Source organism: Lampetra planeri, chromosome 13 (genome assembly GCF_965212315.1).
Source record: "Lampetra planeri chromosome 13, kcLamPlan1.2.h2, whole genome shotgun sequence".
Lineage (NCBI taxonomy): Eukaryota > Metazoa > Chordata > Hyperoartia > Petromyzontiformes > Petromyzontidae > Lampetra > Lampetra planeri.
Genome location: NC_136119.1, coordinates 240,915 through 258,160, shown reverse-complemented (window position 1 = coordinate 258,160; position 17,246 = coordinate 240,915). Strand labels below are relative to the sequence as shown.

General features: G+C 58.6%; 1 protein-coding gene across 1 annotated transcript in view; it reads left to right on the top strand.

Moving 5' to 3' along the window:
* LOC144721850 (thrombospondin type-1 domain-containing protein 4-like) overlaps nt 1-16,764 on the top strand; it is a 51,516-nt gene extending 34,752 nt beyond the window's left edge. Inside the window, exons 7-12 of the mRNA XM_078599764.1 lie at nt 11,152-11,356; nt 11,770-11,943; nt 12,809-12,985; nt 13,398-13,595; nt 13,783-13,921; nt 15,397-16,764. Coding sequence (XP_078455890.1) covers nt 11,152-11,356; nt 11,770-11,943; nt 12,809-12,985; nt 13,398-13,595; nt 13,783-13,921; nt 15,397-15,557 — 1,054 coding nt within the window. The 3' untranslated portion in view covers nt 15,558-16,764. The remainder of the gene's footprint in view (nt 1-11,151; nt 11,357-11,769; nt 11,944-12,808; nt 12,986-13,397; nt 13,596-13,782; nt 13,922-15,396) is intronic.
* Nucleotides 16,765-17,246: the final 482 nt, after the last annotated feature.

Here is a 17,246-nt window from a genome sequence, read left to right as displayed (position 1 = left end):
TGAGTGACACTCACACCCAACCCTGCCCAGCCTAGTGAGTGACACTCACACCCAACCCTCTTCGGCCTAGTGAGTGACACTCACACTCAACCCTGCCCAGCCTAGTGAGTGACTCTCACACCCAACCCTGCCCAGCCTAGTGAGTGACACTCACACACAAACCTGCCCAGCCTAGTGAGTGACTCTCACACCCAACCCTGCCCAGCCTAGTGAGTGACACTCACACCCAACCCTGCCCAGCTTAGTGAGTGACTCTCACACCCAACCCTGCCCAGCCTAGTGAGTGACACTCACACCCAACCCTGCCCAGCCTAGTGAGTGACACTCACACCCAACCCTGCCCAGCCTTGTCAGTGACTCTCACACCCAACCCTGCCCGGCCTAGTGAGTGACTCTCACACCCAACCCTGCCCGGCCTAGTGAGTGACTCTCACACCCAACCCTGCCTGGCCTAGTGAGTGACTCTCACACCCAACCCTGCCCAGCCTAGTGAGTGACTCTCACACCCAACCCTGCCCAGCCTATTGACTGACTCTCACACCCAACCCTGCCCAGCCTAGTGAGTGACTCTCACACCCAACCCTGCCCAGCCTAGTGAGTGACACTCACACCCAACCCTGCCCAGCCTAGTGAGTGACACTCACACCCAACCCTCCCCGGCCTAGTGAGTGACACTCACACTCAACCCTGCCCAGCCTAGTGAGTGACTCTCACACCCAACCCTGCCCAGCCTAGTGAGTGACACTCACACACAAACCTGCCCAGCCTAGTGAGTGACTCTCACACCCAACCCTGCCCAGCCTAGTGAGTGACACTCACACCCAACCCTGCCCAGCTTAGTGAGTGACTCTCACACCCAACCCTGCCCAGCCTAGTGAGTGACACTCACACCCAACCCTGCCCAGCCTAGTGAGTGACACTCACACCCAACCCTGCCCAGCCTTGTCAGTGACTCTCACACCCAACCCTGCCCGGCCTAGTGAGTGACTCTCACACCCAACCCTGCCCGGCTTAGTGAGTGACTCTCACACCCAACCCTGCCTGGCCTAGTGAGTGACTCTCACACCCAACCCTGCCCAGCCTAGTGAGTGACTCTCACACCCAACCCTGCCCAGCCTATTGACTGACTCTCACACCCAACCCTGCCCAGCCTAGTGAGTGACTCTCACACCCAACCCTGCCCAGCCTAGTGAGTGACACTCACACCCAACTCTGCCCATCCTTGTGAGTGACTCTCACCCAACCCTGCCCAGCCTAGTGAGTGACACTCACACCCAACCCTGCCCAACTTAGTGAGTGACTCTCACACCAAACCCTGCCCAGCCTAGTGAGTGACACACCCAACTCTGCCCAGCCTTGTGAGTGACTCTCACACCCAACCCTGCCCAGCCTAGTGAGTGACTCTCACACCCAACCCTGCCTGGCCTAGTGAGTGACACTCACACCCATCCCTGCCCAGCCTAGTGAGTGACTCTCACACCCAACCCTGCCCAGCCTAGTGAGTGACACTCACACCCAATCCTGCTTGGCCTAGTGAGTGACTCTCACACCCAACCCTGCCCAGCCTAGTGAGTGACACTCACACCCAATCCTGCCCAGCCTAGTGAGTGACACTCACACCCAACCCTGCCCAGCCTAGTGAGTGACACTCACACCCAACCCTGCCCAGCCTAGTGAGTGACACTCACACCCAACCCTCCCCGGCCTAGTGAGTGACACTCACACTCAACCCTGCCCAGCCTAGTGAGTGACACTCACACCCAACCCTGCCCAGCCTCGTGAGTGACTCTCACACCCAACCCTTCTCAGCTTAGTGAGTGACTCTCACACCCAACCCTGCCCAGCCTAGTGAGTGACACTCACACCCAACTCTGCCCAGCCTTGTGAGTGACTCTCACCCAACCCTGCCCAGCCTAGTGAGTGACACTCACACCCAACCCTGCCCAACTTAGTGAGTGACTCTCACACCAAACCCTGCCCAGCCTAGTGAGTGACACACCCAACTCTGCCCAGCCTTGTGAGTGACTCTCACACCCAACCCTGCCCAGCCTAGTGAGTGACTCTCACACCCAACCCTGCCTGGCCTAGTGAGTGACACTCACACCCATCCCTGCCCAGCCTAGTGAGTGACTCTCACACCCAACCCTGCCCAGCCTAGTGAGTGACACTCACACCCAATCCTGCTTGGCCTAGTGAGTGACTCTCACACCCAACCCTGCCCAGCCTAGTGAGTGACACTCACACCCAATCCTGCCCAGCCTAGTGAGTGACACTCACACCCAACCCTGCCCAGCCTAGTGAGTGACACTCACACCCAACCCTGCCCAGCCTAGTGAGTGACACTCACACCCAACCCTCTTCGGCCTAGTGAGTGACACTCACACTCAACCCTGCCCAGCCTAGTGAGTGACTCTCACACCCAACCCTGCCCAGCCTAGTGAGTGACACTCACACACAAACCTGCCCAGCCTAGTGAGTGACTCTCACACCCAACCCTGCCCAGCCTAGTGAGTGACACTCACACCCAACCCTGCCCAGCTTAGTGAGTGACTCTCACACCCAACCCTGCCCAGCCTAGTGAGTGACACTCACACCCAACCCTGCCCAGCCTAGTGAGTGACACTCACACCCAACCCTGCCCAGCCTTGTCAGTGACTCTCACACCCAACCCTGCCCGGCCTAGTGAGTGACTCTCACACCCAACCCTGCCCGGCCTAGTGAGTGACTCTCACACCCAACCCTGCCTGGCCTAGTGAGTGACTCTCACACCCAACCCTGCCCAGCCTAGTGAGTGACTCTCACACCCAACCCTGCCCAGCCTATTGACTGACTCTCACACCCAACCCTGCCCAGCCTAGTGAGTGACTCTCACACCCAACCCTGCCCAGCCTAGTGAGTGACACTCACACCCAACCCTGCCCAGCCTAGTGAGTGACACTCACACCCAACCCTCCCCGGCCTAGTGAGTGACACTCACACTCAACCCTGCCCAGCCTAGTGAGTGACTCTCACACCCAACCCTGCCCAGCCTAGTGAGTGACACTCACACACAAACCTGCCCAGCCTAGTGAGTGACTCTCACACCCAACCCTGCCCAGCCTAGTGAGTGACACTCACACCCAACCCTGCCCAGCTTAGTGAGTGACTCTCACACCCAACCCTGCCCAGCCTAGTGAGTGACACTCACACCCAACCCTGCCCAGCCTAGTGAGTGACACTCACACCCAACCCTGCCCAGCCTTGTCAGTGACTCTCACACCCAACCCTGCCCGGCCTAGTGAGTGACTCTCACACCCAACCCTGCCCGGCTTAGTGAGTGACTCTCACACCCAACCCTGCCTGGCCTAGTGAGTGACTCTCACACCCAACCCTGCCCAGCCTAGTGAGTGACTCTCACACCCAACCCTGCCCAGCCTATTGACTGACTCTCACACCCAACCCTGCCCAGCCTAGTGAGTGACTCTCACACCCAACCCTGCCCAGCCTAGTGAGTGACACTCACACCCAACTCTGCCCATCCTTGTGAGTGACTCTCACCCAACCCTGCCCAGCCTAGTGAGTGACACTCACACCCAACCCTGCCCAACTTAGTGAGTGACTCTCACACCAAACCCTGCCCAGCCTAGTGAGTGACACACCCAACTCTGCCCAGCCTTGTGAGTGACTCTCACACCCAACCCTGCCCAGCCTAGTGAGTGACTCTCACACCCAACCCTGCCTGGCCTAGTGAGTGACACTCACACCCATCCCTGCCCAGCCTAGTGAGTGACTCTCACACCCAACCCTGCCCAGCCTAGTGAGTGACACTCACACCCAATCCTGCTTGGCCTAGTGAGTGACTCTCACACCCAACCCTGCCCAGCCTAGTGAGTGACACTCACACCCAATCCTGCCCAGCCTAGTGAGTGACACTCACACCCAACCCTGCCCAGCCTAGTGAGTGACACTCACACCCAACCCTGCCCAGCCTAGTGAGTGACACTCACACCCAACCCTCCCCGGCCTAGTGAGTGACACTCACACTCAACCCTGCCCAGCCTAGTGAGTGACTCTCACACCCAACCCTGCCCAGCCTAGTGAGTGAAACTCACACACAAACCTGCCCAGCCTAGTGAGTGACACTCACACCCAACCCTGCCCAGCCTTGTCAGTGACTCTCACACCCAACCCTGCCCGGCCTAGTGAGTGGCTCTCACACCCAACCCTGCCCGGCCTAGTGAGTGACTCTCACACCCAACCCTGCCTGGCCTAGTGAGTGACTCTCACACCCAACCCTGCCCAGCCTAGTGAGTGACTCTCACACCCAACCCTGCCCAGCCTATTGACTGACTCTCACACCCAACCCTGCCCAGCCTAGTGAGTGACTCTCACACCCAACCCTGCCCAGCCTAGTGAGTGACACTCACACCCAACTCTGCCCAGCCTTGTGAGTGACTCTCACCCAACCCTGCCCAGCCTAGTGAGTGACACTCACACCCAACCCTGCCCAACTTAGTGAGTGACTCTCACACCAAACCCTGCCCAGCCTAGTGAGTGACACACCCAACTCTGCCCAGCCTTGTGAGTGACTCTCACACCCAACCCTGCCCAGCCTAGTGAGTGACTCTCACACCCAACCCTGCCTGGCCTAGTGAGTGACACTCACACCCATCCCTGCCCAGCCTAGTGAGTGACTCTCACACCCAACCCTGCCCAGCCTAGTGAGTGACACTCACACCCAATCCTGATTGGCCTAGTGAGTGACTCTCACACCCAACCCTGCCCAGCCTAGTGAGTGACACTCACACCCAATCCTGCCCAGCCTAGTGAGTGACACTCACACCCAACCCTGCCCAGCCTAGTGAGTGACACTCACACCCAACCCTGCCCAGCCTAGTGAGTGACACTCACACCCAACCCTCCCCGGCCTAGTGAGTGACACTCACACTCAACCCTGCCCAGCCTAGTGAGTGACTCTCACACCCAACCCTGCCCAGCCTAGTGAGTGACACTCACACACAAACCTGCCCAGCCTAGTGAGTGACTCTCACACCCAACCCTGCCCAGCCTAGTGAGTGACACTCACACCCAACCCTGCCCAGCTTAGTGAGTGACTCTCACACCCAACCCTGCCCAGCCTAGTGAGTGACACTCACACCCAACCCTGCCCAGCCTAGTGAGTGACACTCACACCCAACCCTGCCCAGCCTTGTCAGTGACTCTCACACCCAACCCTGCCCGGCCTAGTGAGTGACTCTCACACCCAACCCTGCCCGGCCTAGTGAGTGACTCTCACACCCAACCCTGCCTGGCCTAGTGAGTGACTCTCACACCCAACCCTGCCCAGCCTAGTGAGTGACTCTCACACCCAACCCTGCCCAGCCTATTGACTGACTCTCACACCCAACCCTGCCCAGCCTAGTGAGTGACTCTCACACCCAATCCTGCCCAGCCTAGTGAGTGACACTCACACCCAATCCTGCCTGGCCTAGTGAGTGACTCTCACTCCCAACCCTGCCCAGCCTAGTGAGTGACACTCAGACCCAACCCTGCCCAGCCTAGTGAGTGACACTCACACCCAATCCTGCCTGACCTAGTGAGTGACTCTCACACCCATCCCTGCCCAGCCTAGTGTGTGACACTCACACCCAACTCTGCCCAGCCTAGTGAGTGACACTCACACCCAATCCTGCCTGGCCTAGTGAGTGACTCTCACACCCAACCCTGCCCAGCCTAGTGAGTGACACTCAGACCCAACCCTGCCCAGCCTAGTGAGTGACACTCACACTCAACCCTGCCCAGCCTAGTGAGTGACTCTCACACCCAACCCTGCCCAGCCTAGTGAGTGACACTCACACCCAACCCTGCCCAGCCTAGTGAGTGACACTCACACCCAATCCTGCCTGACCTAGTGAGTGACACTCACACCCAATCCTGCCTTGCCTAGTGAGTGACACTCAGACCCAACCCTGCCCAGCCTAGTGAGTGACACTCAGACCCAATCCTGCCTGACCTAGTGAGTGACTCTCACACCCAACCCTGCCCAGCCTAGTCAGTGACTCTCACACCCAATCCTGCCCAGCCTAGTGAGTGACACTCACACCCAATCCTGCCTGGCCTAGTGAGTGACTCTCACTCCCAACCCTGCCCAGCCTAGTGAGTGACACTCAGACCCAACTCTGCCCAGCCTAGTGAGTCACACTCACACCCAATCCTGCCTGGCCTAGTGAGTCACTCTCACACCCAACCCTGCCCAGCCTAGTGAGTGACACTCAGACCCAACCCTGCCCAGCCTAGTGAGTGACACTCACACCCAATCCTGCCTGACCTAGTGAGTGACTCTCACACCCATCCCTGCCCAGCCTAGTGAGTGACACTCACACCCAACTCTGCCCAGCCTAGTGAGTGACACTCACACCCAATCCTGCCTGGCCTAGTGAGTGACTCTCACACCCAACCCTGCCCAGCCTAGTGAGTGACACTCACACTCAACCCTGCCCAGCCTAGTGAGTGACTCTCACACCCAACCCTGCCCAGCCTAGTGAGTGACACTCACACCCAACCCTGCCCAGCCTAGTGAGTGACACTCACACCCAATCCTGCCTGACCTAGTGAGTGACACTCACACCCAATCCTGCCTTGCCTAGTGAGTGACACTCAGACCCAACCCTGCCCAGCCTAGTGAGTGACACTCAGACCCAATCCTGCCTGACCTAGTGAGTGACTCTCACACCCAACCCTGCCCAGCCTAGTGAGTGACTCTCACACCCAATCCTGCCCAGCCTAGTGAGTGACACTCACACCCAATCCTGCCTGGCCTAGTGAGTGACTCTCACTCCCAACCCTGCCCAGCCTAGTGAGTGACACTCAGACCCAACCCTGCCCAGCCTAGTGAGTGACACTCAGACCCAATCCTGCCTGACCTAGTGAGTGACTCTCACACCCAACCCTGCCCAGCCTAGTGAGTGACTCTCACACCCAATCCTGCCCAGCCTAGTGAGTGACACTCACACCCAATCCTGCCTGACCTAGTGAGTGACTCTCACTCCCAACCCTGCCCAGCCTAGTGAGTGACTCTCACACCCAACCCTGCCCAGCCTATTGAGTGACACTCACACACAAACCTGCCCAGCCTAGTGAGTGACTCTCACACCCAACCCTGCCCAGCCTAGTGAGTGACACTCACACCCAACCCTGCCCAGTTTAGTGAGTGACTCTCACACCCAACCCAACCCTGCCCAGCCTAGTGAGTGACACTCACACCCAACCCTGCCCAGCCTAGTGAGTGACACTCACACCCAACCCTGCCCAGCCTTGTCAGTGACTCTCACACCCAACCCTGCCCGGCCTAGTGAGTGACTCTCACACCCAACCCTGCCCGGCCTAGTGAGTGACTCTCACACCCAACCCTGCCTGGCCTAGTGAGTGACTCTCACACCCAACCCTGCCCAGCCTAGTGAGTGACTCTCACACCCAACCCTGCCCAGCCTATTGACTGACTCTCACACCCAACCCTGCCCAGCCTAGTCAGTGACTCTCACACCCAATCCTGCCCAGCCTAGTGAGTGACACTCACACCCAATCCTGCCTGGCCTAGTGAGTGACTCTCACTCCCAACCCTGCCCAGCCTAGTGAGTGACACTCAGACCCAACCCTGCCCAGCCTAGTGAGTGACACTCAGACCCAATCCTGCCTGACCTAGTGAGTGACTCTCACACCCAACCCTGCCCAGCCTAGTGAGTGACTCTCACACCCAATCCTGCCCAGCCTAGTGAGTGACACTCACACCCAATCCTGCCTGGCCTAGTGAGTGACTCTCACACCCAACCCTGCCCAGCCTAGTGAGTGACACTCAGACCCAACCCTGCCCAGCCTAGTGAGTGACACTCACACTCAACCCTGCCCAGCCTAGTGAGTGACTCTCACACCCAACCCTGCCCAGCCTAGTGAGTGACACTCACACCCAACCCTGCCCAGCCTAGTGAGTGACACTCACACCCAATCCTGCCTGACCTAGTGAGTGACACTCACACCCAATCCTGCCTTGCCTAGTGAGTGACTCTCACACCCAACCCTGCCCAGCCTAGTGAGTGACTCTCACACCCAATCCTGCCCAGCCTAGTGAGTGACACTCACACCCAATCCTGCCTGGCCTAGTGAGTGACTCTCACTCCCAACCCTGCCCAGCCTAGTGAGTGACACTCAGACCCAACTCTGCCCAGCCTAGTGAGTGACACTCACACCCAATCCTGCCTGGCCTAGTGAGTCACTCTCACACCCAACCCTGCCCAGCCTAGTGAGTGACACTCAGACCCAACCCTGCCCAGCCTAGTGAGTGACACTCACACCCAATCCTGCCTGACCTAGTGAGTGACTCTCACACCCATCCCTGCCCAGCCTAGTGAGTGACACTCACACCCAACTCTGCCCAGCCTAGTGAGTGACACTCACACCCAATCCTGCCTGGCCTAGTGAGTGACTCTCACACCCAACCCTGCCCAGCCTAGTGAGTGACACTCACACTCAACCCTGCCCAGCCTAGTGAGTGACTCTCACACCCAACCCTGCCCAGCCTAGTGAGTGACACTCACACCCAACCCTGCCCAGCCTAGTGAGTGACACTCACACCCAATCCTGCCTGACCTAGTGAGTGACACTCACACCCAATCCTGCCTTGCCTAGTGAGTGACACTCAGACCCAACCCTGCCCAGCCTAGTGAGTGACACTCAGACCCAATCCTGCCTGACCTAGTGAGTGACTCTCACACCCAACCCTGCCCAGCCTAGTGAGTGACTCTCACACCCAATCCTGCCCAGCCTAGTGAGTGACACTCACACCCAATCCTGCCTGGCCTAGTGAGTGACTCTCACTCCCAACCCTGCCCAGCCTAGTGAGTGACACTCAGACCCAACCCTGCCCAGCCTAGTGAGTGACACTCAGACCCAATCCTGCCTGACCTAGTGAGTGACTCTCACACCCAACCCTGCCCAGCCTAGTGAGTGACTCTCACACCCAATCCTGCCCAGCCTAGTGAGTGACACTCACACCCAATCCTGCCTGGCCTAGTGAGTGACTCTCACTCCCAACCCTGCCCAGCCTAGTGAGTGACACTCAGACCCAACCCTGCCCAGCCTAGTGAGTGACACTCACACCCAATCCTGCCTGACCTAGTGAGTGACACTCACACCCAATCCTGCCTTGCCTAGTGAGTGACACTCAGACCCAACCCTGCCCAGCCTAGTGAGTGACACTCAGACCCAATCCTGCCTGACCTAGTGAGTGACTCTCACACCCAACCCTGCCCAGCCTAGTGAGTGACTCTCACACCCAATCCTGCCCAGCCTAGTGAGTGACACTCACACCCAATCCTGCCTGGCCTAGTGAGTGACTCTCACTCCCAACCCTGCCCAGCCTAGTGAGTGACACTCAGACCCAACTCTGCCCAGCCTAGTGAGTGACACTCACACCCAATCCTGCCTGGCCTAGTGAGTCACTCTCACACCCAACCCTGCCCAGCCTAGTGAGTGACACTCAGACCCAACCCTGCCCAGCCTAGTGAGTGACACTCACACCCAATCCTGCCTGACCTAGTGAGTGACTCTCACACCCATCCCTGCCCAGCCTAGTGAGTGACACTCACACCCAACTCTGCCCAGCCTAGTGAGTGACACTCACACCCAATCCTGCCTGGCCTAGTGAGTGACTCTCACACCCAACCCTGCCCAGCCTAGTGAGTGACACTCACACTCAACCCTGCCCAGCCTAGTGAGTGACTCTCACACCCAACCCTGCCCAGCCTAGTGAGTGACACTCACACCCAACCCTGCCCAGCCTAGTGAGTGACACTCACACCCAATCCTGCCTGACCTAGTGAGTGACACTCACACCCAATCCTGCCTTGCCTAGTGAGTGACACTCAGACCCAACCCTGCCCAGCCTAGTGAGTGACACTCAGACCCAATCCTGCCTGACCTAGTGAGTGACTCTCACACCCAACCCTGCCCAGCCTAGTGAGTGACTCTCACACCCAATCCTGCCCAGCCTAGTGAGTGACACTCACACCCAATCCTGCCTGGCCTAGTGAGTGACTCTCACTCCCAACCCTGCCCAGCCTAGTGAGTGACACTCAGACCCAATCCTGCCTGACCTAGTGAGTGACTCTCACACCCAACCCTGCCCAGCCTAGTGAGTGACTCTCACACCCAATCCTGCCCAGCCTAGTGAGTGACACTCACACCCAATCCTGCCTGGCCTAGTGAGTGACTCTCACTCCCAACCCTGCCCAGCCTAGTGAGTGACACTCAGACCCAACCCTGCCCAGCCTAGTGAGTGACACTCACACCCAATCCTGCCTGACCTAGTGAGTGACTCTCACACCCATCCCTGCCCAGCCTAGTGAGTGACACTCACACCCAACTCTGCCCAGCCTAGTGAGTGACACTCACACCCAATCCTGCCTGGCCTAGTGAGTGACTCTCACACCCAACCCTGCCCAGCCTAGTGAGTGACTCTCACACCCAATCCTGCCCAGCCTAGTGAGTGACACTAACACCCAATCCTGCCTGGCCTAGTGAGTGACTCTCACTCCCAACCCTGCCCAGCCTAGTGAATGACTCTCACAAAGACACACAAGTGCATATACATATATATACACAAGCATCCCCCTTGTAGCCGTTAACACATTGTGAGGGAAAGTACTGTCAGCAATCACCTCTGAAGGCCTGATTGGCACATGAGGGTGTTGGTGGTCTCTCCCCAGTGCTGATGGTTGTACACTGCACCAGGTTCTCATTTAAGGCTGAGTTAACCTCAGAGAAGCTTAGGACCGGTTCAAATATGCACCAATGTTATTGGTCGTAAGCTTGAATTAAACACGGGTCACCGGGTTCGTAGTGCAGAGCACTAACCACCGTGCCACTATTCACCACTTACACACACTCCACTCACACACTCTACAGAACAGAGGGGAAACATAAAAATTGCACGCTCACTCCTTCAGACCCGCACACAACACTCGTTTACGCTCACCGTAGAACACTGGAGAAAGGTAATTTGCGCAGAGAGATGCCCGTGTCGGTAATCGAACCAAGGCACTCCTTGCCGTGAGGGGCGCCACCTCCCACGCGCACGCCCCACATGGGGGCCCCCCTCCGTGTCTGTGCCGCGAGCAGCTGGGACTTGGGCGAGTGGTCCGAGTGCACCCGGACGTGTGGGTCCGGTGTGCAGCACCGCCAGGTGCTGTGCCGCCAGGTGTACGCGGGTCGGGCCTCCGGTGTCCACCCCTCGCGCTGCCGCCACCTACCTGCCCCCGACACGAGCAGCCCGTGCCAGGAGAAGATCTGCAGCGAGTGGCTCGTGCGCGGAGACTGGAGCCCGGTGACTCACGAACACCAGCGACAGTGTCTGTGTGTGGGTGGGGTGTGTGGTGTGTGTGTGGATATAGCGGGAACGATGTGAACCTGACGAACCGAGTTTGATTCCTGCTCACAGCCAACACCAGTGACGAATATCTGAACTGGTCCTGGGCCTCTCCTAGGTCGACTACCTAGTGCGGTGTGTAAATATCGCCACTAAGGAGACGAAGGTGGTAGGGCGTGGTGCTGGCCACCAGCCTCCTCTTGCACCATGCCAGCCCTCATGGGTGCCCAGTAACAGCACTTGCCTCAACAGCCTGCAACAGGCTATACGGGGGATCTTTGTATTTGTCTTTGTGGTGTGTGTGGTGCAGTGAGTGCAGTGCAGGGTGTGTGACACGGTGTGATGCGGTGTGTGTTGTGCGGCATGTGCAGTGCTCGGTGCCGTGCGGCCTGGGCGAGCGGGCGCGTGACGTGGCATGCGTGAGCAATGCCGGGGACTCCGTCCCGGACTCCGAGTGCAACCCGCGACTGCGGCCACCACGAAGCGAGGCGTGCGCCCGGGGCCCCTGCGCCACCAGCTGGTTCCACACGGCGTGGAGCGCCCGGGTAGCTCACCCTCGCCACGTGCCCACCGCAGCGTTCATTAGACACAAAGTGCTTCACACAAATGAACCACGATACCTCGCTGATCTCGTCAAGAAGTGTAAACCATCATCATGCACACTCTGGTCATCGTCGCAGTGGGTTGTGACTGGCCATCGAACAAAGACGGCCACTTCATCGCGTGCTTTTGGATGCGCTTCTGCGGCCGTTTGGAACGCTCTTCTTTCCACTGGAACTGTGTACTTTTAAATCTAGATTAAAAGCTCATTTCTTTAGACCTGCTTTTTGTGTTTAGTCTTTTGTCCTTCCTCTGCACCTCTGATTAGCACCGTTGGCTATGTACAGTGTGAAAGAAGTTCAACACACGTACAGTCTCACTCTTACCGGACCTTCACTGCAACCTGACCATCACCGCAGCCTCACTCTTAGCAGACCCTCACCACAGCTTCACACTCATCACAGCCTCACCACAGCCTCACCAGATGGGTGCTGTGTGCTTGGAGTGTAGAAATTAAAACGTGGCGCATTACTGTGCCGTATCGCATCTTGGTGTGGCGCAATGTGATGCATTGTGGTGGGGTGTGATGCGTTGTCGTGGAGTGTGATGCGTTGTCGTGGAGTGTGATGCGTCGTGGTACGATGTGATGCGTTATGGTGCAGTGTGATGAGTTGTGGTGCGATGCGTTGTGATGTGATGCATTGTGGTGTGGCGTGCCAGGGGGTGATGCGTTCTGGTGTGGTATGATGCGTTCTGGTGTGGTGTGATGCGTTGTGGTGTGGTGTGATGCGGTGTGATGCGGTGTGATGTGTTTGGATTTGGCGTGCCGTGGGGTGATGCATTGTGATGTGTTGTGGTGTGGTGCGGCAGTGCTCGGGGGATTGCGGTGCGGGCGGTGTGCACACTCGCTCCGTGGTGTGCCTGGCCAGCCAGGCCGGCTCCCTGCCCCTGGGGGGGTGCGGCCCCGAGCGGCCCCCCGCCACACGCGCCTGCACGCCGGGGCCCTGCCCCCCACAAACCGCCTGGTACACGGGTCCCTGGGGACAGGTGGGTCACACGTCAGGCGACCAGCAACAGACAGCACTGTTGTGAAAATAGTACTAGATAAGGGTTATTGACAGGGTCCTTGTATTGAGCAAGATTATTATAACAGCTTGTGGGCGGGGAAAGAGATGAAGGGAGGAAATTCCAACGTGAAGCAGTCAGAGGGAAGAAGCGGAGAGAGAAGCGAGGTGACCTGCAGTGTGGTGAGTGGGTGACTAAGTGCATGGGTAGGTGAGTGAGTGAGTAGGTGAGTGTGCTGTTGTGACCTGCAGTGTGGTGGAGGTTGAACACATGGTGTCCAGAAGCAAGCCCTCAACACAGGTGGAGGAAACAATGAGTGATTGTGGTGATTGTGATGCTGATGGTGGTGGTAACTGTGGTGGTTGTGGTACTGATCGTGGTGATTGTGGTGCAGTGTTCGAGTGAGTGCGGTGCCGGCACCGAGTCGCGGGAGATCATCTGTGTGCGTCGCGAGGGAGAGGGGGAGGTGGTGGTGCCACGGTTGTCGGTGAGGCCGGCACTGGAGTGCTCTGGCCTCGCCCGGCCGCATGGGAGCCGCAGCTGCGAGAGGAGAGCATGCGGCGCACGGTGGTATGGCACGGCCTGGAGCGCGGTGAGGAGCACGGCAACACACAGCCCCAGAACCACCGCACACCACCGTGACAAACGCATCAGGCCCAACTGCACAGCGCTCAAAACCTGTACGTGCCCCGTGACCCCCCCTTCCCCCGCCCCCCCACCATGGGCCCCCCCGCCATGCGCCCCCCACCCCCGTGACCCCCCACCCCCGTGACCCCCAGTGCTCGCGCTCGTGTGGGGGTGGGGTGCGCGTGCGGGAGCTGCGCTGCCTCCACGACGACTTCAGCGGGAGCGCCGCATGCCGAGGATGGCCAGCGGAGAGTGAGGCGTGTGGGGTGGAGCCGTGCCTCACCGTGGCCGGTATACTCACCCGCAGATTACTCGCCCACACTTCACTTACCCACAGCTCACTCGCCTGCAGCTCACTCACCCGCAGCTCACTCACCCGCAGCTCACTCACCCGCAGATTACTCACCCACAGCTCACTCACTCACCCGCAGATCACTCACTCACCCGCAGCTCACTCACCCGCAGATTACTCACCCACAACTCACTCACTCACCTGCAGATCACTCACCCACAGATCACTCACCCGCAGCTCACTCACTCACCCGCAGCTCACTCACTCACCCGCAGATCACTCACTCACCCGCAGCTCACTCACTCACCCGCAGCTCACTCACCCGCAGCTCACTCACTCACCCGCAGCTCACTCACTCACCCGCAGATCACTCGCCCGCAGCTCACTCACTCACCCGCAGCTCACTCGCCCGCAGCTCACTCACCCGCAGCTCACTCACTCACCCGCAGCTCACTCACCCGCAGCTCACTCACTCACCCGCAGCTCATTCACCCGCAGCTCACTCACCCGCAGATCACTCACTCACCCGCAGCTCACTCACTCACCCACAGCTCACTCACCCGCAGCTCACTCACCCGCAGCTCACTCACTCACCCGCAGCTCACTCACCCGCAGCTCACTCACTCACCCGCAGCTCACTCACTCACCCGCAGATCACTCGCCCGCAGCTCACTCACCCGCAGCTCACTCACTCACCCGCAGCTCACTCACTCACCCGCAGCTCACTCACTCGCCCACAGCTCACTCACCCACAGCTCACTCACTCACCCGCAGCTCACTCACTCACCCGCAGCTCACTCACCCGCAGCTCACTCACTCACCCGCAGCTCACTCACCCGCAGCTCACTCACTCGCAGCTCACTCACTCGCCCGCAGCTCACTCACCCGCAGCTCACTCACTCACCCGCAGCTCACTCACCCGCAGCTCACTCACTCACCCGCAGCTCACTCACCCGCAGCTCACTCACTCACCCGCAGCTCACTCACTCACCCGCAGCTCACTCACCCGCAGCTCACTCACTCACCCTCAGATCACTCGCCCGCAGCTCACTCACCCGCAGCTCACTCACTCACCCGCAGCTCACTCACTCACCCGCAGATCACTCACCCGCAGATCACTCACCCGCCCGCAGATCACTCACCCACAGCTCACTCACCCGCAGATTACTCACCCGCAGATTACCCGCAGCTCACTCACTCATCCGCAGATCACTCATCCGCAGATTACCCGCAGCTCACTCACTCACCCGCAGATCACGCACCTGCAGATTACTCACCCGCAGCTCATTTTCTCACCCGAGATTACTTGCACGCAGCTCACTCACCCCCACGCAGATCACTCACCCGAGATCACTCACTCACAGGTCACTCACCCACAGCTCATTCACCCGCAGCTCGCTCACTCAGAGCTCACTCACCCAGGTTGCCTGCACACAGGAGCCCACGTTGAGCATCACCTCGCGTGTCATCGCAGGGTCCGCGTGCCAGGACAAGTTCCCCTCGTGCCACGTGGTGGCGCAGGCGCGACTCTGCGCCTACCCCTATTACCGCAGTGCTTGCTGCGCTGCGTGCGCTCACCGCACCGCGCCGCACCACCACCACTACCGGCACTCTGCCGCCACCACGCCTGGGTGAGCCTGCGAGCCGTCACCAACCCCTGCGCCGCTCAGAGAGGGCGAGGGGTTGATTTCGCCTGCTGAGTGAGCCCTGTGCGAGTCACCAAGACCGCCATGCACTCAATGCCACTTCCTGCTGCCCGACTGAGACGCACATGAAGCCAACGGCGCTCACTTCCTGTTTACAGTCCTGCAGAGCCACTGGTGAAAATTCCACATTACCATGTTGGGGACGAGTCTATTCATAGGACAACCACTACTGTCGGCTTCCCCACAAAGTTGGTATCTTTTTAATCGTGTCAGAGGGAAGGATGATGGGCTGGGTCAACCCCTCTACAAGGAATTTGAACTCCCAACCTCCTGAATGCAAGCCGCTCGCTCTACCGTCCCTGGTCAGGTGACCCTGACCGAGTGACGCCTTCACGCGGTTTGCCACGAACCCTCTATGTGGCGCCGCTCCTGCTGCAGTCACGAGGGGAAATTCCTGATGGGACTTCTGCTCTGATGCCAAAACGTGAAACTTTGTGGTTAGAATTTGGCAGCGTTTCCAAGCGCCCAGACCATGGCCAGGGACCGTGCCCACTGACTTGTCACCACAGTTGCGGTGATTGGAGCTCAGCGTGCAGGAAATCTTCCAACCCCGCCCGCACAAACCATGGGAACACCGGGGTTTACCTGGCGAAGGAATTGCATTGCCTTCCGGGAAAAAGGTCGCTGCTCATCGGCAGAACGCGCTGAAAACTGGCGGAGCGAATCCGGCGCTCAGTTACCGCAGCAGAGACCGAGGTCATCAGCCCTGACTTCACTCCAATTGGGGCCACCGCCTGCCCTTGTTTGACCCGGGTTTCAGTCAGGGAATTGGCATCTGTGATCAGGTGGCAGCAATTGATTTGTGCTGAGAGCTGGTACCAGGATTACTGCGTTGACCTCTATCAGAGTAACTGCACAGTGTTGATAGAACCAGGCTGGCAGAAAATTGCCTAGGTTTGCTCTGTGGTGGGGAAGGGGACAGCCCTCGCCGTTCCATCCTGTGGATCTTCTGGGAAGCTGGCTTAAGAGTGTGGGTGACGATCGACACCTGTGTGTATATGGGAACGTGTACATAAGAGGCCTGTGTGTGTGCGTATCTTATGTGTGTGTGTATCCTGTGTATATGGGTGCTGTCGATGTTGACGATGTTTATGATGTGAAAGCTGCTGTATTAAAGCCCCTTCTTTATATTTGTACACGGGGCCCTCTCTTATGATCTTGTTTCTCTAAGAGAAATGGATTCTGGTCATGGTCGTGAAGCTGCCCCACTCATACCGACCCCAACTACCCCTCCCTGCTGCTGCGCGATCATTCTGACGCCCCCTCTCCCAACGATCCCCAAACCAGCCCCACCCCGTGTCTGGGAGGAATGGGCGGGGCCTAAACAGAAAGAGGCGGGGCCTAAAGCAGAAGGAGCAGGGTCTAAAGAGGAAAGGTGCGGAGCCAAAAGAGGAAATGATAATGGGGCCTAAATCGGTGCCTACAGAGGTTAAACTTCCCTTTTCTTTTAATGGCACATAATCAAATACGTGCAGTGGGCAGCAGCAGCAGTGGCACAGCTTCAGTACCACAGATGCGGCCACTGGCCGACGAGTTTGCCTTGACTGCCGAGAGGACTGAGTGAGGCGCTGAGGGTGGGAGGCACAGGGGTGCAGGGGGGTGAGATTCAGGTGGTAGT